This window comes from Pelodiscus sinensis, chromosome 6, assembly GCF_049634645.1.
Source record: "Pelodiscus sinensis isolate JC-2024 chromosome 6, ASM4963464v1, whole genome shotgun sequence".
In the NCBI taxonomy this organism is placed as follows: domain Eukaryota; kingdom Metazoa; phylum Chordata; order Testudines; family Trionychidae; genus Pelodiscus; species Pelodiscus sinensis.
The window spans coordinates 90,639,101-90,663,402 of NC_134716.1; the positions used below are offsets into that span (position 1 = coordinate 90,639,101).

Sequence of the window (24,302 nt, forward strand, 5' to 3'; positions counted from 1 at the left end):
AAACATCCTGAATGCCTGTATCCTGTTCAAGACTCTGAATTAGGGATGCTAAAGGTTAACCAGCATGCTTACCAACTAACTGGTTAATCGGAGAGCCCCCCCCCCCCCCCCATGGCAGCTTGGCTGGCAGAATCCTGGCTTCAGTGAGGCCAAAGCAGCTTCCAGCCTGCAGAGTTGTAGCAGTCCTTGCCACCTGCATTGGGGGGGCCCAGAGCAGTCCCTGCACCCACAGCTAATAGCTAACTAGTTAAACAAATAATTTAACTGGTTAACTATTCTGGGCAGTTTTTACATCCCTACTGTGAATGTAAGCTTTCAAACTGCAAAGAAGGATATATCTGTTCATTATCCCATCATAATTTTTTTTTTAAAAGTGACCCAATTAATGTTACTATTGCTACTTATAGAGAAACAAGAATGAAAATCTTTATTATATATTTTGTTCATTACCCACACTCCACAGAGATGGAAAACTGTGCTCAAGAGCTATGTCTAGTCCCTTGTTATTATATAGCTCTTAGGGATTCCTTTTGGTGCCCTGTGTGAGAATGATTTTTGTAAATTAGGTCTTATAAACTTTTTGTGCTCACAGTTGTGCTTGCAAATAATTATGCTCCTTACCTCCTAGTAAAGTCAGTAATTGCTAAGGGGTCTTAGCACCTCTCAAAAGTGCTTGTAAAAATCACACCCTCCAGGCACAGTTATTTGTTGAGTAATGAAGCACACCTAGAAATCCAATTATTATACAAGTGAAATAATCAGACATCTTAAATGTACAAAAATAATTGATCCCGCAGAATTATAAGCAGTCAAGAAAAGGGAAGACAGGTTAAATTCACTTTAAATTCAGACCCCACATCCTAAAATAGTATTCATGGGTATGCCTACACAGCAAAGTTATTTTGAAATAACAGCCCTTATTTCGAAATAACTTTCCTAGTGTCTACACAGCCAAACCACTATTTTGAAATAAATTCGAAATAGCAGAGCTCTTATTTCAAATTTGGTAAGCTTCATTCCACGAGGAATAATGCCAAATTCGAAATAGCTGTTTAGAAATAAGTGCTGTGTAGACACTTATTTCAAAGTAGGGGGCCTCCAGCCTTCCCAGGGTGCCCAGGTGGCCACTCCAGCCTCAACCGAGAACACTCCTCTCCCTCCCCCCTTCCCCGGAGCCCTTAAAGGGGTAGACTCTGGCCACAGTGCCTGTGCCAGCTCCAAGCCTACCAGCCCAGAGCCAGCAGTCACTGCCCCTGACCCAGTGGCCCCAGAACATGAGCTAGCAAGCCACTGGCAGCCAGCCCTCCATCAGGAGCAGTCTGCCAGCTCCCAGGAGCCTCTCAGGGCCCGGAGAAGGCAGGCACCTTCCTGGTCCAGGGCAGATATCATGGATCTTATTCAGGTTTGGGGGGATGCCCCCAACGTCCATGATCTCTACACTAGATGGAGTAATGCGGCCTCCTATGGCAGGATAGCTGCCAGCCTGGCCACCAAAGGCTACATGCAAACCTAGGAGCATGTTCGCATGAAAATCAAGTTGGTCCGGCAAGACTCCCACCCCTCAGCTTCCCCTCCCCCTTCTTCCCCTTGCTTCCCCCTTCCAGCTCCCTCCTCCCAGGTTTCCCCCTCCTCTCTCCTGCCTCCTTTCCCCAGTCTCACCATAGTTTCATTCCCCCCACCCCAGTTTTGTTAAATAAAGACAGTTTGTGTTTATGAAAAAACATTTTATTTTACATCAGGAAGGGGGGCTGCGGGGGATAAGTGGAAGTACCTGAGGGAGGAATGAGGCACGAGCCCACAGTGAGGCAGACTAGGGAGGTTCTTAGTGTTCCTCAGGGTGGAAGCTCTCCCACAGGGCCTCCTGGATACTGACAGCCCCCCGATGGACCTCCCAGATGGCAGCCTGCAGCCAGGCTTGCAGCAACGGGTCCAAGAGAAGCACCTGAGTGCCCAGGGGCAGCTCCTGCTCCACATTGCAGAGTGTTGTGGTGTCCCGAGTGAGGGCAACCAGAGCACGCAGACACAAAATGCTTTGCTGTCCCTCATCGAGGTAGGCAAACAAACAGGGAAATCTGAGAGCCGGCTGTCCGGGCGGGGGCCTTTAAGCACAGGCCTCAGATAGCCTCAGGCAGCAGCCACAAAAAGTAACTCCTGACCTGATGCCCTGCTGGACCTGGTTCCAGCCGGCCTTAAATGTGATTCAGCGTCCACTCAGTGTGGGCGTGCTATTTAGAAATAGCAAAATGCTATTTCGAAATGCATTTTGTGTGTAGATGTGTTATTCTGAAATAAGCTATTTTGAATTAACTATTTCGAAATAGCTTATTTCGAAATAACTCTGTAGTGTAGAGATACCCCATTTTATTAAGCATATTGTGAACTTTACTATATTTCCAAACTTGAAAGTACAATAGACATAGTGCCTTTTAAATAACATCTTTATGTATTTTCGATTGTTCAGCAGGTATTAGGATGGTATTATCATCAAAGAATCTTTCACTTCAGCTCATCTGTATGTTGTTTTGCTATAAGTTAAAGTAATCTTTTTAGAGAGAAAGAATCAAGTAGAGAAGTCACTTGCAAGAATTAAAGAAAGCTAATAAATTTGTCAGTATTCATATTGGAGAAGAGACTACATTTCCAGTCTGATTTTGTATATGTTTTAAATTTTCTTATATTATTAGGAACTGTCCATTAATTTTTTCTTTGTTTTGCTTGTTTAGGGGGGGTTAAACCATGTGCATTAAACTGCTTGGCTGAAGGTTACAATTTTTACACCGAACGTGCCCCTGCAGTAATAGATGGAACTCAGTGCAATGCTGATTCGCTGGATATCTGTATCAATGGAGAATGCAAGGTTGAATGTTTTCATAAACACTATATTATGAATTACTTCATATTGTCTAGTACAGAGGTGGGCAATAATTTTTGGTGGGGGGCCACTCCAGGACCTTGGAAAGTGGTCAAGGGCTGCACTTTTCTGGGAAGGGAGTGAGGGGTCTAGGATGCAGGTTGAGTACAGAAGGGCACCTGGAGTACGGGACTGGGGTGCAGAATACGGTGTGAGGTCTGAGATGGTGTTTGGGTGAAGGAGGGGATTGTGACCTGGGTCAGGGGATTGAGGTGTAGGGTCAGGGAGGGAGTGTGGGTGCAGGAGAGGATTCTGGCCTGGGGGGTGGGTATAGGAGGAGATACAGGCTCTGGGAGGGAGTTATGACCTGGGGCAGAGGTTACAGAGGGTTTGGATGATGACCTAGGGGAGAGAGTTGGGCTGCAAGAAGGGTTGATGTGCCAGAGACAGGCTCTGGCTGGGAGGCACTTACCCAAGCATCTCCCAGACATCAGCCCTTCAGCACCCCCAAGACAGGCTGGGTTCCCTACCTGCTGCAGCCCCAGACCACTTGAAAATGTAGGCTGTTCCCTCCATGTGGCTCTCATCTCGATGAGGGGAGAGATGCTTGTGCTGCCTGACTGTTTCTGGTCAAAAAGAGCTGCGAGATTGGCTGGGGTCAATTCCTATTAGCCAGTTGTTTCCAGCCAATAGGAGCTGAGGATTGGGTTGGGGGCCAGGAAATCACACAAAGCCTCACCCTTCCTCCAGAGCAGAGAGGCACACGGAGCAGCCTTGCACTTAAAACAGTGACTTCTGCATGCCTGAGGATCCCAGAAGGGGGGTTTGCGGGCTGGATCTGGTGGCTTAGTGGGCTGGATCCAGCACACAAGACCTATTTTGCCCACCCCAGGTCTAGTATTTATCAGCAGTAATTTTGTATAGTATTTAACAGTCTTCTTCTTAGGATCCAATTTATTCAGTCCTCAGATAAATATACTGGCTCCTTAGGCCCAATCCCATTCCATATCTCTCACCCCATAGGTTGGGAGTCGTCCCCCTCAAGCCATTCCTCCCAAAGCTAGGCACGCTTCCAGCGTCATCCATGCAGAAGTCTTTGCTCTTTTCCTTCAGCCTCTGTCAAAGCTTCCTAACTTCCTACCCTTCCTAATTTTCTGCTGCCCCTTAAAGGAAAACCAGCTGTCCTCTATCAAGCCCTATCAAGACTGGTAACACAGCACAGAAGATCTGGTGCAGTTCCTTCATTAATCAGTTTGCTGGCCCCAGGCCTCCAGGCCAAGTCACCCTGTTGTAAGACTAAATTAGAATCCTTCGTTAAGTCTCTTTTGGCTTCTCCTAAACGCTGGTATCTGTTGAAGGACCAGTAACTTGTAGGAACCAGTTGATTAAAAGCATTAAAAGTTAAAGTTAAACAGATGCTTACTTTTTTTGTTGAATTTAGGCCATTTGGGGATAAATGGTATTATTGTTGTACCAAATAAAAGCAAGCAGGATCTTATGAGGGGGATAAGGCAAAAAGCCACATTTATTGTAAAGATAATAATAAAAAAAATAAAGAAAAGATAGAAGCAAACAACGTTGTTAACTACTTAACCCTTATACATATAAACATTCATTCATCCATTCATTCAGGTTCTGTGTATTTGTTATAGTTACCAGCCTGGAAGTTGCTTGTGACAGAATACTGGCCAGGTATTCTGTACACAAGTGATGGTAGTGGGGAGCGGAGTCAGCCCTGGTCAGTTTCAGCAGCGGCTGAATCAGGATGCCTGGGGCAGAGCAGCTGGAAGGCTGCTGGGTTGGTCCCACAGCGCCAAGGAGCGGCGCTACTGGACCTACCCGGCAGCACTCCAGCTGTTCTGCCCCCTGCTTCCCGGATTCAGCGCTGGTCAGTTTTAGCAGCGGCTGAATCGGGGAAGCTGGGGGCAGAGCAGCTCCAATGGTCCGGCTGCCCGGAGCACTTCTGGGTTCCTGATGGTGCCGGACTATCAGGAGTGCCGGACCGTCAGATGCCGGACCATTGGAGTTTTACTGTAATTCCACAAAAAAAGGACACAAGCAGGATTAAAATGCAAGGAAATGTATTTGATAAAACCAAATTAAAATATTTCATACAATTGCAAGAAAAATCTAAATTAAAGCTTGCATGTTTGTGGTTTCTTACAGTTCAGGTATTATTTAGTAAACAAGCAAAAACAGAAAGTAGATTTGTTCCCATTAGAGGCCTACCTAAAGAAACATATGTTAGTCAAATCTCTGTTTTGCTTTTTTTGTAGTCAGTGAGAAAGTTAAAATTGTTATGATTATATTCATTTTCATAGCACTGAAAACATTCTAAAATTTTAAGTTCTGTAATCATTTGTATTATTAATAAACAAAAGTAGAAGATTTACTTTTTTGCTAGTCTGTTCATTTGGCTGCCATATGTTCTGTTTTGGAGATCATTTGATTCTTCTTTGTATTATATAATCATTTGAAGAAGTGTAAAGCTGTAATGTTCTTCCTCAGTTTGTCTTTTGTTTTTAAATAATTCCTCCTTCCTTCTCAGCATATATTCTCTGGCTGAGGTGAATCCTTAAATTATGCATAGAAAACCCCTCTAGATAAACCCATAAACCTGTAGATTTTAATAGCTCCCTTCACTTCCCCACTCTTTACAGAGGTTCTTGCAATATTATCAGTTGTTGTTTCCCTGTTATCTTATTTACAGGTGTTAAATTGAGAAAATATATTTTTGTGCATCTAATTCTGGAGCTTGTATGCAAGAGAGAATCACGTCTAGATTATATACAGGAGCTCTCTGCATCCTGCTCAGTCTTTTGTTCTGCTTGAGTGAGCAGTGAACTCACATATTTAAGCTTTTATATGAGTTTGTTGTTACTAGAATAATTGTGATGTCATAAATTTAGCTGCATTACTTTTCTGTGGGATGTGAGAAGATGGCCTGAGAAGGTATAAAGATTTATAGAAAAAAAAAAAAAAACTTGCTTTTAAACAGCCATTCAGGGAATATCCAGAAAAAGTGTTTGTAGAGAAAGCAAAGGTAGAGAAAAATTAGAACATTTGAAGGCACTGTATAGACATTAAATAATGATTGTTTTAAAGTGTGTTTAACATTAATCTTTGTTAAATACTCTGACATCCCCTATGTAAAGCCCTATAAGAGCCCAAATTATTTATTATCAATGAACTAAATTAGGATAATTTCTGATATCCTTTTCTGGTAAGACAGAAATATCTTATGATGTAGCCTACTCAAAGTGAGGTAGGCAAAGGGTAAACTAAATCTCTGATAGGAAGAAATCTCTTGAGAAAATATTCAGTATTTTCAGGTAATGACTCAAGAAACCATCTGCCTACAGTAATATTTATTCTGTTCTTATTTGTTCACAGCATGTGGGTTGTGATAATATTTTGGGGTCTGATGCAAAGGAAGACAGATGCCGTGTGTGTGGAGGAGATGGTAGCACATGTGAAGCTATTGAAGGTTTTTTCAATGATTCATTGCCCAGAGGAGGTAAGTATGCAGATATAGGTAATTTCCTGTGATGGAGTGTATGAAGGTGGACTGCTGTGCCCTTACGAAGCCTAATTGAAAGCTCAAAACATGGAAGATAATATACTAGTACTTTACAATCAACTTGTAAGTTAATCAGCGAATTCTGAAACATTCTATGAAGGACTTCATTAATATATAGAAAAGAGAAACTCATGGCTATATGTTAGATTCTTGCTATAAAGAGTTCTCCATTATCTGGCATGAACACCAATGTTCAGGTATATTTGAGTCCAAAGCATAATTTATTGATTGCTAGTTTTACACAGGTGGTAATAGTAATAAATAAGGTTTACCTTTACATTATAGGCTACATGGAAGTGATTCATATTCCAAGAGGTTCTGTTCACATTGAAGTAAAAGAAGTGGCTATGTCAAAGAATTACATTGGTAAGAGTTGGTTTAAATACAAGGGCTTAATTAACTAGTAATATTTATAAAGTGCTTTGAAAATACTATGCAAATTCTATGGTCTGGCTAAGCTTTGATAGGTACAGGGTTATTATTATCCTTCAATTTTAGGTACTTGCATGCCCCTATAACTACAGTATCTGGCTTACCCCACAATCTTTAATCTTAACTTTACAGCATTCTTATAAGGTGGGGAAATACTATTATCTCCATTTTACAGATGGGGAACCTGAGGCACAGAAAAGCTAGAGTGACTTATCCAATATTACACGGGAAGCCTGTAGTAGAGCAGGGAAATTGAATTCAAGTCCCAAGTTCTAGTCAGCATTCTTCTATGTAAAGGTGGCTTTAAGCCTGCCTTGTACTCTTCTTATTTTGGGGTCAAACAAGTGCCAAACTGATTCACTGACAAAAGGGCAAGCATGGCTAGACATTTCTCTTACCTGGTTTACGTAACAGTCAGTTCACAAACATACAAGGTAACACATTTCTCAGTTAAAAGAGACTGGTGAGTTAGTTGTTCAGCAGACTAATGAACTGATGGCCCTAGAAGCTATTATATAGTTAGGCTTCAGATCCACTGATCAGGCTGTTTCGTTGGCCCTTAGCCACAGAAATACAAATACCTAGCAATGCAAATGCTTGTGAAGGATTATCTGTGATGAGTAGTAGTAGGAGTGTGGTTTCGAGCTTATACAGAGCTCTTCTTCTTCTGCCTGGTGCAGAACTCTATGTAAGCTTGAAAGGTTGTCTACCTCACCCACTTTCATTCTATAATATCATTGGACTGATATGGGTATAGCAACACTGCCTATTTCAAGCAGAGGAATGAGGGTCACAGGCTATCCTAGCACGGGCATTTCATATTAAGAACCAAATTTTCAGAGTAATTTTGTATCTGTAAAATCTCCACTCACATTACTAAAATTACAACTAAGTACAACCCAGGTTCTTGCATCTCTAACTTTCACAACTGAAGGTACACATCGGAAAAAAGATCAAATAGTTTTCTTCGCTACTGCAATTCATTTTGCAAGTGTAAAATTGCACAGAACCTCATTCCTTTTGAAAAAAATTGCCTCGTCTGAAACAATGAAAAATTATTGCAAAAACATTTTTATTTTTATTGGCAAATCTGTTTTAAAATCCAGAAATACTTTCTGGTTTTATTTTTTAAACAAATTTTAAAAATCTCTACAAAATTGTTTGCACAGAGGTTTCTTTTAGTTCTTAGACATTTGTGGAGTAGTTTTAAATGTGTATTTTAACTCCCTTTTCATGTTTAAATGGCCCATTTTCTTAATTTAATCTGATCGGACCTTTTGAGGTTAGAGTAGATAAAAATTAGGACTCTAGAAAATTAGCTTCTGCTAAAGCCAAATTCTGACCAATATTCTGATACCAATATTTAGTCTAATAATTGTTCATACAGTTATTAAAAGATAGGTAAGTAGCAGGAAGCATTGCTCCCTTCTTTTAGTATTGCACGACATTATGACTTATCCTCTCTTGTATCTCATGAGTTTGATTGTAATTCATCACAATTTGGGAATGAATGGAACTTTGAGAGCAGATTCTAGTCCCTTTCCTGGTGACATACCACTATCTCTTCCTATTCCTTCTCACTCTTTCCTCACATGCATGTTTCCCTGGTTTCAGTACCCCTTCATATATGGTCTGGAGTAAACTCAGGGATACGTAAAAGTTTGAGAACGCATTTCCTCTCTTACTCTGTTATTACACATGTGACTAACTCCAGTGAAGTCACTAGAGCGAGATTTATATTGAGGTATATTAGAGCAAAATTTGGCCTATGATGGTTATTTATCTTATCCTTCACTCCTGCAATCTGTAAGCCAAATCCTGAATCTTCTCCCTATTAAGATCAATATATGTTTTGCCTCAGTAAGTACTGACTAAGGATTCCTTGGTTGGGATAATCTGAGTGAAGGCCGAGAGACATTTTGCTTATGTTGACAATCTGCAGGCAGTGCCCTCCACAGCTTCCAGAGGCCATGGTTCGCTGTTCTTGGACAATGTTAGCAGAGAGAAGCAGTGGCCAGCACTTCCTCATGGCCTTTTTTATTTCAAGCTGTTTTAAAAGTGATTGTAGTCTTTGGTAATTTCAATAATCTGTTCAATCAAAAATAGATATGCTATCCGCAGTGCTGTTTTCATCATGTGCTCTGTTGACAATAGTAGCTTAACAAATTGTATTCGAAAAGTAATAGCTTATCACTGTTTGGTTTTCTAAATTGCCTAGTGTGATGAAGTTATTGGCATTTATTGCTATTTTCTTGCTGATATGAATGATTTTCAGTTATTTGATATTCATGCAGTTATTAATATGTAAATATTCTGTATTACCATAATTATGAATTGTGACTGAATGTATTTTTGTGTTTTGATATAATACCTTTTTATCTTCCATGCTATCTGACCTCAGAACAGAATCACTGAGAAATTATCTGGGATATGCAGGCTTTTCTGATTTTGAGCATTAATGTCCTTCTGGGTACGGGCTTCTAAAGTAAATTAACAAAGTAAAGGATAAGGAAGTAAGCACTGGTTGGGGACCAGCTTTGAAACTCAATCTAGCTCTTCGTTGATCTTACACACACTCACTTTTATTGTGCCCACACTCCTAATGGCAGGGGTACCAAGACTTTGATCTACTGGTGGGTACATTGCAACTCATAGATTTAAGAGGCACGTCTAATTTGCCTGTAATGGAGCAGATTCACATGTCCCCAGCTGTAGTACAGAGTGCAAGGCCTATTGATGAAAATTCTAGCACACTCAGATCTATCTTGATCTGTTCTTGCCGATTCCTGTAGTCTCTGCAGATCACATCTGCCACTGGAGATGATAGTCATACTCACTATTGTAGATCTCCATGGATCACACTTGAGTCATTCTGCCAAAGGAAAAGTAGGTTTTAAACTACTTTGAAACCAGTTATCCAGAGCTAAAGTAGGCATACTTCTATCACATTACAGTTTAGTTTGCAATGACTTCTGAATTATAAATGCTGCTTCCAATTTTTAGGTGGTTTGTATTTTTTTTTAAGCTTTAAAATCTGAAGAGGATGACTATTATATTAATGGCGCCTGGACTATTGACTGGCCTAGAAAGTTTGATGTCGCTGGGACAGCTTTTCATTACAAGAGGCCAACAGAGGAACCTGAATCTTTGGAAGCTTTAGGCCCTACTTCAGAAAATCTCATAGTCATGGTAATGTTATAATTAATATCTTTCTGAACTGAAACATGAGTTTTTATGTTCCAAATAACGGGGGCTAGGGAAGGAATAAGCCGAGTAAAATTGCATGGAAAAGGAGTATGGCGTGCATAGTTCTTGCACTTTGAAAGCACCTCCAACTTTGTCTTCTGGAATCTGATGGGATAGCGCTGGGAATAAAGAAGAGGACTAATAACAAACTGTTGCATTACCAAGATATCTACAGAAAATATCAGCAAAAGTTTGCACACTCCTCAAGCCATAGGTGGGATCCTGCCTAGCTTTGTTTGCTTCCTGGTCCTTACAGTTATGGCAACATAAATTGCAAACTGGTGTGGTCATACCTATTGGTGGTATATGAAAATGTAAGATAAATTATGTGACAAATGCATTAGGCTGTGTTGTAATGCCTTTATTCACAAAGGGTAATACCTTACTCCAGAGGTAGCCCTCTTGATTTCAGTGAATCTAATTATGGTATGAGGTGTCATAGTCTGTCTCATAGTAAATTCCCTGACTGTGGACGTTCCTGCCCATGCTCCCAACAATGTGAAGCCTATTTTGCCTCTTGTAGTTATAGAGAGGCTAGAAGTGGTTATGTGGAGGAGAGGTGCCAACTGCGTTAACTACTTTTTTCATCAACTCAGCACCAATGATATCCCCACTGAAAAAGTGTCCATCATTTTGCTCTCTTGCAGAATTGAGCATATGACTCAAAGTAATTTATAACTGGAGGTATAGTAGGGTGAGAAATATCTCTGAGACTCATTGAAGCTGCTTTATGTTAACATATTCTGTAGTTGTTAGCAGCAGCAATAAAAAATGTCAGGTTGAGAATTCAAGGCTAGATTGCCTTTAAGACAGTGGTTCTCAAACTGTGGTCCGTGAACCACTAGTGGTCTGCAGCTTGAGCTCAGCCCCTTCCTCCCTTTCCCCACACAACAGAGAGCCCGCACTGTCACTCACTGCTTCCCGTGGGGGCTGAGGGGAAGGGAAGAAAGCCTTTAGCCTCCCCGCCAGACTCAGCTTATGGGGAAGAAGTCGAGCCAGAAGCTGCTTCCCTGGCTGGGGGAACAGCAGCATGGATGCACTGCTTGGAGGCATTTGGCCAATGGGAGCAGCAGGAGGCCATGCTTGGGACACTGTGCCTGGCAGCGATGTGGGGTGTGAAGTTAGGTAAGTGCCCTCCTTCCCCTTATGCCCAGAACCTACGCCCCCTCCCCTCACCACTTCCACTGAGACCTCACATCCCCGCCTGCTCCTGCAGTCTCCTCCCTGGCCAGACACTCTACCCACTCTTTTCCTATACCTACCCTTGCTCCTACACCCTCCCTCCTGGCCACATATTACACCTTCCCTTGCCCCTGCCACCTCCCCCTTTGCCACACACACTAATCACAGGCTGGTCCTGTACCCTACCTCCCATCCAGATCTCATACTCTCACCTCCTCCTGCATCCTACTTCCCTTCCAGATCTTGCACCCCATCCCTATGTCACTCACTGGCAGCCCTGTCCCACATACTGAATTCCTCATTTTATCCCCATTCCAGAGCATAGGGTTGCCCATAAAATCCACTAACCCCGGAACCCCAGAAGAGTAAATTTGGCCTATGGGACGCCCTGAACTTTAGTCCTCCTTGTCTTTGCCCCTCACCCTGTGGTGCTGGAGCACCTGAGGTGTGAAGTGTCTCAGTTGGGGGCCAAATCTATGAGGCTTGGGAGGTTTTGAAGGGGTTGTTTTGCTTCTCACTTGTATGATCCTCAGCTGATTTTTCTGTGGGTCAGTGTCCCCCGACCCAAAAAAGGTCCCTGCCATAAATAAAGACAGCATTGAAAACATTTTGTTGGACATAAATGAATATTTTATTTTATTTTATTTTATTTTATTTTATTTTATTTTATTTTATTTTATTTTATTTAAAATTAAGTTTGCTAAACTAATGTGAGAAAGTTAAAATGCTTAATCTGTTTAATAATTTAAATTAATATTTTCTTTCTTACTGGTTAAATTAAACAATTCTCCTTTGCTACAGCGCCAGCAAAATGGCTCGGGCATAATTATGTAATTTACGGCATTTCCATTAGCAACTGGTGGTCTGTGGAAAGGTTTGCATTGAGCCAGGTGGGCCGCATGCCAAAAAGTTTGAGATCCACTGCTTTAAGACATGTAGCCCGGGGGAGAAGTATAATGGAATTTATGTGAGTAAGACTTGCCAATCTGACTAGAAGGTTCTAGGTTTGTCCTCCATAGCCCGAGTTGCATAAATTGAGAACTATGGAGTTCTATTTCTGGAGGTGGATCTGGAGCCACACTCAAAATGAGGGTAGTACTGAATTAAAACAAATTTTCTTATGGCAGGAATTAAGATGGCAAACAGAAGATACAGCTCCGATTACACAGATTGATTGAATCACCTCTGAGGGTTACATTAACAAAAATCTGGATATATAATTTGTGCTTAACTGAGTATACAGATAAAGTTACCTAATATAATACCATACTCTCACCCTTCTCACTGAAGGCCGAGCATGGAAGGACCAGCCTCCCTCCACTTGTGGGACTTTAGTGCAAGGTGGAGTATGGAAAACTTAGAAGCAAGATTTAGATAGAACAAGTAAAGTGAAGCAAAGAGCTTAAATGAAGTGAAAGATGCTTGGTGAGGAAACAGAGCTTGTGCCTGTGCCCTAAGCTTCCTTATTCCATAGCTTTTATCCCTCTTTTTGTGTCATAATACCCAACCTCCAAATTAACCAAAAATAGATGTCCGCACCCTGAGATTTTGTGAGTACACCTTCTTGATTGGATGGTAATATTGGGACATCTTTTGAATATGCATGAATAAAATCACCTGATGTTCCCTTGGACTTGTTCCTGGACATAGAAAAAGCACTTGTTCCTGGACATAGAAAAAGCAGGAACTTTTGCAGTTAGATAGAGAGGACTTGTTTCCTTAACCCAAGATGTCAGTTAGCTGGGATTTGCAGTTTTAGGTTTATTTTAGGTCCTTACAAGGCACTGAGTCGCATACCCCATCTGTGTACTGATTGACCCAACCGAAGTTTTTGCCACAGGGTCTGTCATAATTTCTGAAAGATATTTAAAACATTTAATTTCTAAAAGGTAATTTAAGCCTTAATTATCACACAACACTACTGCTGAAGCCAACTCATATAGGATAAGTCAAATCTTGCAGGACGTGCATTTCTGGCATTACAATTAAAATATGGAAATAGGAACGGGATAGGAAAAGATATTGCTTGGCAGGCTACAGATATATCACTGTACTGAGCAGATGTCATGTGAAGGAACCAGAAGAAGAATTATAGATGGTTTCACTTGCTGATCTGTGGTGTTCATCTGCAGCGGGAGCTCTGCCCGTCTGTGAAAGGCATCAGTGTTCATTCTTATGTGCCCAGCCAGCTGCACTGGCTTTTGCTAGGGGTGCTAGGGAAATGAGTCCACCCTCACGTACCTTCCTATTAGAAGTTAGTGCCGTTACTAATTCCAGATAGGAGTATTATTAGTAATTTTTATAGTGTGAAACCATGTAGAAACCCTAACCTGGTAAGTGTTTTATTAATTCTCTAGCCATGTTGTGGATAGTCCCAGCACAGGAGTTCAATATGGGGGTTTGAAGATTGTTGCCCACGTACACAAGGTCAGCCACAATTAAATCCCTTAATATTTTCTGACACCTTGACACCGCCATGAAGGAATTGAATGTAGCAAGGACCAGAAGCTTAAAATCGTTAATATGTCAGAAACACATGTTGTTATGGAAAAAAATCCAAAGAAAAAAACCCACACCTTATACAGTGGGAAAAGTGTGTGTGTGTGTGTGTGTGTATGTACACAGTGGGAAAAGAGTGTGTGTCTGTGTGTGTATTAGTCCAGATTTCTTTTGGGAATGTTTGCAAGAACTGTTGTGGCTTGTTTATAACATGTACCCAGTTTAAATAATCTCTCTCTGTTTGCATGTTTTAATGGTATAACCAGTTGTTTTCAACTGCAGATTCTGCTACAGGAACAGAATTTGGGGATAAGATATAAATTCAATGTTCCCATCTCTCGTACTGGCAGTGGAGACAATGAAGTTGGCTTTACATGGAGTCACCTGCCTTGGTCAGAGTGTTCTGCCACTTGTGCTGGAGGTAAGACATATATCAGGCAGTCAAGCTGAAGGATCAATAGAATTATAAAACATTACATTATTTATATATGTTTAGGTAACTAATTGAAAACATTTATTTCAGGTTTGCGTCAAGCCTTACTTTAGTAAAAAAAAAAGTTTCTTTTGACTATTAGGGTTTTTTTCAACTTCATGTAATTTGTACAAATTTGTTGATTTAGTACAGTAGTCCTTGGCACAGTGTCTGTCTGCTCGTGTGTCTCCTGAGAGTTTCTTGAAGCTGGCATGCTTGCTTATCACAGGAGCTTTCTTGATAAGACATCTGAAGTTTTATGTAAGGAAATAAACAAGACTCAGAAGGTAAATAAAAGCTATCTGTAACAAAGGGGAGAGGGATGTACTTGATATGATCATAGGCAGGCCCTCCTATCTTCCAACCACCAAAGTTAAGGTTTCATACTGGCATTCTTTCAATAGCAGATGTTTCACTACTGGATGATACTTCCCAGCCCATAGCAGTTTCTGAGATTCACTGGCTATTGGCAGTGGTGGGGGATTTGTGGGTTGTCCCATGTGAGTTCATCATGGGTGCTTTTTGCCCACAATTTACTGTATTCCTAATCCTCCTCCCTCTAGTGGCCACCAATGCAATTCTTTACCTCTGGCTGGGAGAGCAGGACAGTTGGCTTCCTTCAAAGCCAACACCATTGCTGCTGCATGGACTGGTGAGTAGAAGTGCTGTGAGAGCAGCATCTTTCTTCTCTCTGGAGACTAAATTCATCGCCTCCACCGCAAACATCAGTTTCAGAAGACAAGAGAGTGAGCGTTTTAAATCCGTCTCTGCACCTTTTGTAGTTCATGTCCTTGTATCAAGGGGAAATTATTCCTTTTTTTATTTAAGGATGACTAATACTGAGAGAGGGGAATATAAACAAAAATTACTCTCAAATCCAAGGACTTACATTCTTTTTCTTGCTATTGAAGATTTTTGTATTTAGAGCTTTCTCCCTCACAGTATCCTTCTGTTAGATCAATCCTGGGGTGGTGGTTATTACTGGCTTATTATTTATGTTCCACAGTGTACTCAGCATTGCGCAGAATGCAAACAAAGATACAGTCCTAGTCTGTAGTGCTACCTAGAAAAATAGTTCAGACAAAAATACACTGGGAGATCAAAAGAATGGCGTTAACTTTGTGTCGTCTTTGTTGTTTGTCATAGATTTTTTTGTGTTGCATAATAGTGTGAGTGACAGAATTTTTAGTGATCTGTATTAGCATTTGTGAGCCTTGTAGAAGAATTATGGTTTAAGGGGGAAGTTCAAAGAAAGATGTAGAGTGCCTATCTCATTAGAATAGAAAGCCAGTATCAATCATTAGAAGGTGATTAGTAATGGCAAATCCCACGTTCATGATATAGTGAGTGAAATCCTGACCCTACCAAAGTCATTGGCAAAATTCCTGTTGACTCAGTAAAGCCAGGATTTTGCTCTAGCATCTTCATAGAAATGACTCTAATGTCACAAATTCAGTACTACATGGGAGCAAAAGATTAGTTGTGAAGGAGCAAACCTTTGTTTACTTAATGATGCTATGTTGGCCTCCGTCGGTCAGTTGACCATGGATGACGTATCCTAGTTCTCGTCTTGGTTCGTGTCGAATTGTCTGGGACAGCGTCGGGGACAGCGTCGTTGGTGGCTGAAAAGGCCAATCCGGGACAGGCATTCTTTGCCGCAGAAGTCGCAGCTATAGGTGGTTCCCTGGCTGTTGTTGTTGCGTAACTTCCTGCGGGCTCGCATTTCTTCTGATGCACGCATCATGTTCGTTTCGCCTGACTTGAGCTGTGTGGTCAGGGTGCCCCTCCTCTTTGGGCGGTCTGCTGCGAGGTCTTCCCAGGACTGCGTGTTTATGTCGATGGCTTTCATGTCCCTCTTCACGACATCTTTAAATCGCAGGTTCGGGCGCCCTGTGGTTCTCTTCCCAGATGCTAAGATATTAGTATTTAATCTGTAAACAATGTATGAAAAAATGAAAAGTAAATAAATTCCTTATGCCCTAAAATGATTTACCTTAATCCAAAAGTCCCTTATTAAGTATTTGATGATGGCTAAACCCAGGCTCTTTTCTTTGTCTTCTTTCTTTTAGTTTAATGTGAGAAAATATTGTGGTGACTGATTTTCTTTAAGGAAATGAAGACTCTTTTCAGGGAATAATTGTTTCGCTGTAGCCATAATTCATATTATGAATTTTTTTATTGCAGTTTATGAAACACCTTTTGCTATATGCCAACAGAAGTCAGGGATACGCAATTAAATAGAGGCTGTGTCAGGGAAAAAGAGAAGTGTAGTTGTAATTGTCACTGGAAGAATAGGTTAATAAAATACCAAGTATGGAAAAATCCTAGAAACACTGCAGTTTTGGTTAAAGAATTCATTATTTCTTGTGCAACCTTAATTTAGTCTCCTTGTGTGTATTAATTATAATATAGTCTTCAATTTACATGATCTTGGGCTATTTTTTCCAGAGGATTCTTGCCTCATTCAGTGTATAGGGTGGACAGTGCTCAATTAACAAGTAACGATTCAATATTTTGTTTTATCCTCTTTGTTCAGTGTGTGACCTTAAGTATTATTTACTGCATACTATTTCAAACACACTCATGATGACCAAATTATAAATTTCCTCATAGGCTGTTCTGTGGCACACATCACTCTATGTAAGTGGTTCAAATATGTGAATTAATATTCACAAAAACTCCATGATACAAAGAAGAAGTATATTATATCAATTTTAAAGATGGGGAACTGAGGCACAGAGGAATTAAAAAAAAATCCTCTGTTTTGGGGTGCCTGATTTGAGATGTGTAGAACCTAATTTTTCAGGGTTCTTAGTATTATATAGAATAGTGATAGAGATGTAGCCGTGTTAGTCTGGTGTAGCTGAAACAAAATACAGGACTATGTAGCACTTTAAAGACTAACAAGATGGTTTATTAGATGATGAGCTTTCGTGGGCCAGACCAAAAAATCGCACCAAAAAATTCCCACTCATGACCACCCAGGATTGCACTAGCATGGGTTTATTGTTTGAGGAATTAGCACTCTACTGTATGCACTACAAAAATAGAGCTGCCACCAAAGGTTTAAACTAAAGAGGGAACCAGATATATCTCTCTCACACACACAAACTATGGAACTGGTGCAACACACACCATGTCAACCCTATTGCCACTTACCTTCCCGGGAAACTCAATGTGATGGCGGACAACCTCAGCCATATCTTTTCAGACCAGCACGAGTGGAAACTAGATAATTGAGCCCTTCGAGATGTCTTTCACAAATGGGGCCAACCCAAGATAGACTTGTTTGCAACCAAGTCCAACTGAAAATACCACCTATTCTGTTCCAGAGCAGCCCTGGGCAGAGGTTCTTTAGGGGATGCTTTTCTCCTAGAGTGGGACACCCCTCTTCTATGTGTGTTTGCACTGCTACCTCTGATTCTCCAAGTGATAATGAAAATCAGACAAGACCGAGCCTGGTAACTCTGGTTGCACCATCATGGTCCAGACAGACCTCGTCCCCTTACCTGCATAAGTTAGCGATTGCAGATTCTCACATATTCCCTCTGCATCACAACCTCCTGACTCAATACCACTGCAAACTTTCCATCCCAATCCGGGGTAAACGTCACCTGAAGTCATGGCTCCAGGATGTTGAAATTATCTGTTTTGACAGGGTAAAACAAATTCTCATCAACACTGTGAGGGAATCCACCAGAAAAAGCATACATTTATAAGTGGGTGAGGTTTTTACAATGGGTAAAACAGAACCATCATATCCCACCGTATACCATTCCCATACCAATGATATTTGACTGCCTCTTTGGACTAAAGGAAGCAGAACTGTTTTTTAACGCAATAAAAGTTCACACTGAGGTCATCGCAGCCTTCCACAATACCACTGATGGCACTTCTATTTCGCACATCCCATCACCAAGTATTTCCTTACAGACCTTCAAAATACTTTGTCAGTACGTCCACCGACTTCTATATGGTAACTGAATCATGTCCTGAAGAGTCTCACCAAGCCACCCTTCGAACCACTAGCCATCTGTTCCTAGCAACATCTCTTCATGAAGGTGGCTTTTCTAGTATCCATTATCTCCAGCAGGACAGTGATCGAGTTGGCAGCACTAATGTCTGTTGAAGCAAAGGTGTCTGACCTGCCATATTCTGTGTTCACGGAGAACAGAGTAATCCTCAAAGCCATCCCAGATTCCTCTCAAAAGTCCCAACACATATGCTTACCTGTGTTCTGTCCCAAACCGCACACCGATCCAACACAAGCCACGCTGCACACCTTAGATGTCCGGAGAGTGCTTGCCTTTTATCTCAACCGAATGAGAGTCTAGAAAATATCGACAAGACTCTTCTTATTGTTTGCAGAGCTCTCAAAGGGTCAAGCCAACTCCTCTCAAAGAATTTCCAAATTGATCTTGTCTTTTGTGGTCTTGTTACACCATCCACAACAAGCAGCTACCGAGTCCCATAACAGCTCACTCCACCAGAGCAGTGGCTTCCACCACAGCCTTCCTGAATAATGTGCCACTATTTGCAAGGCATCAACTTGGTCTTCCAACCACACTTTTGCACAACATTACACTCTTACCTTCGCTATCGCTCCATCAAGATCAGTTGGACAAGTGATGCTGTCCACAATTTTGAGGACAGGCCTTCAAATTCACCTCCACAATATGAACATTGCTCTGTAGTTTCCCAAGTGGAGCACCCACCAGGACCTCGCTCGAAGAAAAAAAGAGAGTTACTCACCTTGGTCAGTAGCAGGGGTTCTTTGAAATGTGTGTCCCTATGGATGTTCCACTACTTTCCCTCCTTCCCCTATTTTGGAGCCTCTTTAGGGCTAGAATCAAGATAGAGAAGGAATGGAGGTGCTGTGCCATGTGTGCCTCATGGACACCAATGACATGAGGAGATGCTACTGTGTGTGTGCAGCACAGAAGGGCACTGCTAGAAAAATCTCTGGTTGCCAGCTTGAGAATGCACCAGCACCCAGAATGGAGCACCCAGAATGGAGCACCCATAGGGACACACATCTCAAAGAACCCCTATTACACAGGGGGTATGTCTACACTACCCCGCTAGTTCGAACTAGTGGGGTAATGTAGGCATACCGCACTTGCAAATGAAGCCCGGGATTTGAATTTCCCAGGCTTCATTTGCATAAGCGGGGAGCCGCCATTTTTAAAACCCCGCTGGTTCGAACCCCGTGCAGCGCGGCTACACGGGGCTCGAACTACCGTTACTCCTCATTTCACGATGTATCATTTTAAATTACAAAATGGGACAAAGATTTCAAGTGAATCACTGTGCTTGTAGCTGATCCTTCAAACTAAGGATGTTAAGTATCAGGTAATTGACTAATTGACCAGTCAGTGCATTTTTGCATCGACTAGTTGATTAGTCAATAGGGCACCTCCGCCTTTGAGGTGTTTTAAAGGTGAAAGCGCCGAAGCCCAGGGCCAGCTGGGGACACCCTGCTGACCTGAAGCTCTGTGCAGTGCTGCCACTTTGAAATGCTGCAGCGGCGTTTCAAAGCAGCAGCGCCACACAGAACCCGGGGTCAGCTGGGGAGTCTCCAGCTTATCCTGGGCTCCAAGCAGCGCTACCGCTTTGAAATGCTGCGAGGGGCCTGGCGCCAGGCTTCCTGCAGCATTTCAAAGTTCCAGCGCCACACAGAGCCCAGGGTCAGGTGGGGAGTCCCCAGCTGAACCTGAACTCCACACGGCACTGCTGCTTTGAAATGATGTGAGCAGCCCAACGCTGAGCTCCCCATGGCATTCAAAGCAGCAGAGCCGCATGGAGCATCTGACCCTTGGCTCCATGTGGCCCTGCCACTTTGAAGTACCCCTCTCTTCTTCCCCCCACTTGCTACCTCTGTCTGATAGAAGCAGCAAGGGAGTGCGGGGAAGCAACTATTGGACTATCCTGTTGACTATCCGATAGGCATTTCCTTATCGGATAGTCAACTAGACCTTCACATCTTTACTTCAAACCTCAAAATCTTTAAGGGTCGCATAGCAGTGGAATAAGAGGAATAGGAAGTCTATTTTACGAGAGGAGATTTATGGAGCTTGTCTTGTTTAGCTTAACCAAATGAAGGCTGAGGGGACATATGATTGCTCTCTATAAATAAATAAAAGGTTAAACACCAGGGAGGGAGAGGAGTTATTTAAGCTAGGGGCCAGTGTTGGCAGAAGAACAAATGGATATAAACCAGCTATCAAGAAGTTTAGGCTGAAATTAGACAAAGATTTCTAACTGTCAGGCGAGTGAAGATCTGGAACAGCTTTACAAGGAGAATAGTGGGGACAAAAAACCTACCTTGTTTTAAGACTGAGCTTGATAAATTTATGGAGGGGATGAGATTGGGCCATATTCTCTTGCAGACATTCTCATCTACTTTTAGCAAATATCTCCCTTGGTCAGAAATAGGACACTAGATGGGCAAGGCTCTGAGTTACTATATTCTTTCCTAGGTGTCTGACTGGTGGTCTCACTGACATGCTCAGGGTCTAACTGATTGCCACATGTGAGATTCTTAAGTGTTGGAAACCAAAACGTAGACACCATGTAGATTCAAGCATGAGGGTTTATTACGCACAGCTGGTGGAGTGCCACCTTACCACTTGGGATCAGTGAACACTGCCAGGCAAATAATTACAGTAGACTATATAGGGAGCTGATGGGCTGAGGGAAGCGAAGGGGTGGGAGTTCCCGAGCACCTGGATAGGTTCTAGCAGCAAGGCATCATGAGCACAGTAAGCCAATAGTCTACATGATTACATAGTAGTTCCACCCATGGCTCAGGTTGGCATGGTTGCTAAAACACAGATATGTGCCCCCACCTCTCCCTCACAAGAATTGCAATGCATGGCTACATTCCAATCAGGATGCATAGGAGTGGTGATGGTGCCTTCCCAATAGGTGACAGGTGTGGTCTATAGGTGTTGTTCTGAGGATATAAACAAGAAACAAAGACAGAGTAAGGTACGCAGCAAGCAATTGTTTATAGTATGCCTTTGGTAGATTTGCGAGTTGGGCTCATTAGAGGGGGGTGCTATCTCTAGTTCCTTGGTAACAATTCGTGGTTGGCCTTAAGTAGGCAGCTGGGTGTGCTTTCCCATGCCAAAAAGCAAACTGGGCGGCATTCTGCAGAGCCGTAACCTTGGGTGTGTATGTAAAATTCATGATAGTGGTACCCAATTATTGCTTTCCGTTTGGTGTTGTGCTGCCTAGCTTATAAACAGACAGGGCTGTTTTCCCAGAGCTTCCTGTTGTCTGTTTTGGTTCATTGAGGCCTTGTGTCTTTGCTTCAACTGCGCAGCAAGGCCTCTGCAAAGGCTTAACCAGAGACCATGGTATTAGGGTCTTACTTTACCGATGGGCTATTTGCTACTCTATCCCTACAGCAAGGAAGTTTCTACCATGTCAGATTGGCAGAGACCTTAGGTAAGGTAGGCATGACATTTTCGTACTTCCTGTACCATGGATTAGTTGCTGGTTTTAAATCATGATTTGAAGACTTCATTAACTCCGCTAGAGATTATGGGTGTTTTTCAGGATGGGTGGATGAGGTAATGTGATCTGTGATGTGCAGGATATCAGGCTAGATGATCATGGCTCTTCTGGCCTTAAAATCTGTGTATGACCAGTATCTGAGGGGGAGCACTCTTATTATTATTATAATTTTCAGGAGAAATAGATACAAGTTCTTTAGTACCAGAATGATGGTGCAGAAGACCAAAAAGCTAGACTTTCAGAGACACTTGTCATGCCTAGCAGTATTCTTGGCATCAGACATATCTTCTAAATTTCTGGCACGCTTGCACAATGGTCATTCACCATCTAAATATTCAATTTGCTTAGCTCTTACAATGCAAGCAAAGAAGGAGAGACAGAACAGACTTCAGACAATTTTACTCCAAGAAGCATTGTTAGTGAAGTAGTCCAAACCAAGCAACAGTAGGTTTTGGATAAGCCATTGTCAGTTTTGAATATGTCTGGCATGAAGAGAGTTAAGTCCTCCTCTTTGGTGCTGAGCATCAAGGGAAGGATTCAAGGAGTAAAACTACTCAAGCTATCATGATGTTGACCTCTGTTGCTAGAACCAATCCAGCAGAGAAGGATTGGACTGTTACCTGGTCTCCACAAGGGCGTTATTTCAAAATAACCCCCCCTTAGTTCAAATTTATAAGTGTAGTGTCCACACTACCAAACCCATTATTTTGAAATAGAGCCACTTATTTTGAAATCTGTACTCCTGCTTTCCTCGGGGAATAATGCTGATTTTGTGACTTGAACTAATTACTCCCCAATGATTCCTGCGGCTCTAAATCAAGATATGTCTACATTAACGGAGTCTGCCTTGGACTAATTTTGAAGCTTCCCCATAGTGGGGACATGATATTTCAATTTTGTAAAATTGGAGGTTAAATTCAATTTAGTTATTTCGAAATAATTTCCTAGTGTACACATGCCCTGAATAGAAGTGTCATTTCTGTTGGCCTCTTCTTCAAGAGCCAAGTCACAAGAAAAAGACCCATACAATCCACTGGTCTTTAAGGAAATAGTATTGCGCAAAAAACCTTGTTATCAAATAGACAGTCCCGAAGAAATTATGGTTTCTCTAATGCCTTCACTACCTAAGACTTCATCCAGATCCCTAGATAAGAGCTTTTCTCCAATCTCATGAATTCAGGCTAGGCAGTTGATCTCAGAACCAGAGGTGGCCAACCCATTCCAAATGAAGAGCCACAATAGCAGTGGAGAGTGGGGATAGCGTGAAGAGCCAGGGCAAAGTTGTTGAGCCAGCACCTATTTTTTTATTTTTGCTCAACAACTTTGCCTTGGCTCTTCACGCTGTCTCCACTGCTATTGTGGCTCTTCATTTGGAACGGGTTGGCCACCCCTAGTTTAGACCTTCGTTCAGGGGGTCAAATTTGCAAATGAATTCCAGCTCAGCAGTTCCTCTCTGCAGTCTGATTTTGAAGTTTGTCTGTCTGAGAATGGCAACTTGCAAGTCTGAAACTGTGTGTCCAGAGAGGTTAAAATGCTCCCCCTCTGCCTTTTGGATGTTGCCATTCTTAATGTCTGATTTGTGTCCTTTTATTCCTTTTCATAGAGAAAGTCCAGGTTGTCTGATGTACATGGCAAAGGGGCATTGTTGGCACATGATGGCATATATTACATTTTGAAGGTATAGCTGATGTGTTTAAGTTCTGTGATGGTGTCAGTAGGGTATAAGTATCGAAAGAGTTGGCCCCGTTGCTATCTCTATTTCCCTTTTTCCCCATTTCTCTTTTTCTCTTCAGCAAAGTCTTTAAAGTGCCACCAGACTTCTATGGGCAGGGATATAGACGGGAATGAGTAATAGGGGAGGGAAGATAGGCCAGTGGCTCAGGTGAGGAAGGTGTGAGGATTAGGGGTGCATGGGTAAGACAATAGGAAGGTGGGGGGTAAGGAGTGAGGTGACTGGGAAGAAAATGGATAAGAGCTGCTCTTAGCCCAACATTCTCCCTTCCTGTTTGTGTGCCTAGAACTTATGAGGGCAGAGGGGGACACTTATCTCTGCAGAGTGTCTGCGTCTGCCGCCCTACCTCCACATATGTGATGGCACTGCCATTCTGGGTATGTCTGAGCCCCTCTCACTACCTCCTTCCCAGGTATGTGCCAGGATCAGGGAACCCATGTATGTGTCTCTCTGTGAGCTGGGTTGTAGAGAGCAGCTTGCCCTCTTCAGAAGGCCTGAGGCCCTTCTCTGTTCCCCATATGATCCAGAATCTGAGGAATTCCTGAGCCTATGGGTGGGGAGCTGAGAACAGTCATACTTCAGCTCTAATATATTCAGGGTGGGGATGGGAATATCCACTGAGTGAATGGAACAACTCACATGCCACACAACTGTTTTTTCTGGCTTTCTTCATCTCCACAAGGTGTTCTCATTCAGATGATAACACCTCAATAAGATGAACCGGCCACTTCACTTCTTTCAGAGCCTCCTTTGGGGAAAATGGATGTATAGAGGGGAGCCCTTTTCC

At 42.3% G+C, this 24,302-nt stretch overlaps 1 protein-coding gene across 6 annotated transcripts in view; it reads left to right on the forward strand.

Moving 5' to 3' along the window:
• The window catches only part of ADAMTS6 (ADAM metallopeptidase with thrombospondin type 1 motif 6), a 380,566-nt gene that overhangs the window by 281,760 nt on the left and 74,504 nt on the right, over positions 1–24,302 (forward strand). For all 6 annotated transcript variants that reach the window (XM_075932396.1, XM_006117000.4, XM_075932394.1 and 3 more), the window contains 5 exons: positions 2,724–2,857; positions 6,245–6,368; positions 6,717–6,797; positions 9,889–10,052; positions 14,073–14,211. In XM_075932396.1, the coding sequence (XP_075788511.1) occupies positions 2,724–2,857; positions 6,245–6,368; positions 6,717–6,797; positions 9,889–10,052; positions 14,073–14,211 (642 nt within the window). The remainder of the gene's footprint in view (positions 1–2,723; positions 2,858–6,244; positions 6,369–6,716; positions 6,798–9,888; positions 10,053–14,072; positions 14,212–24,302) is intronic.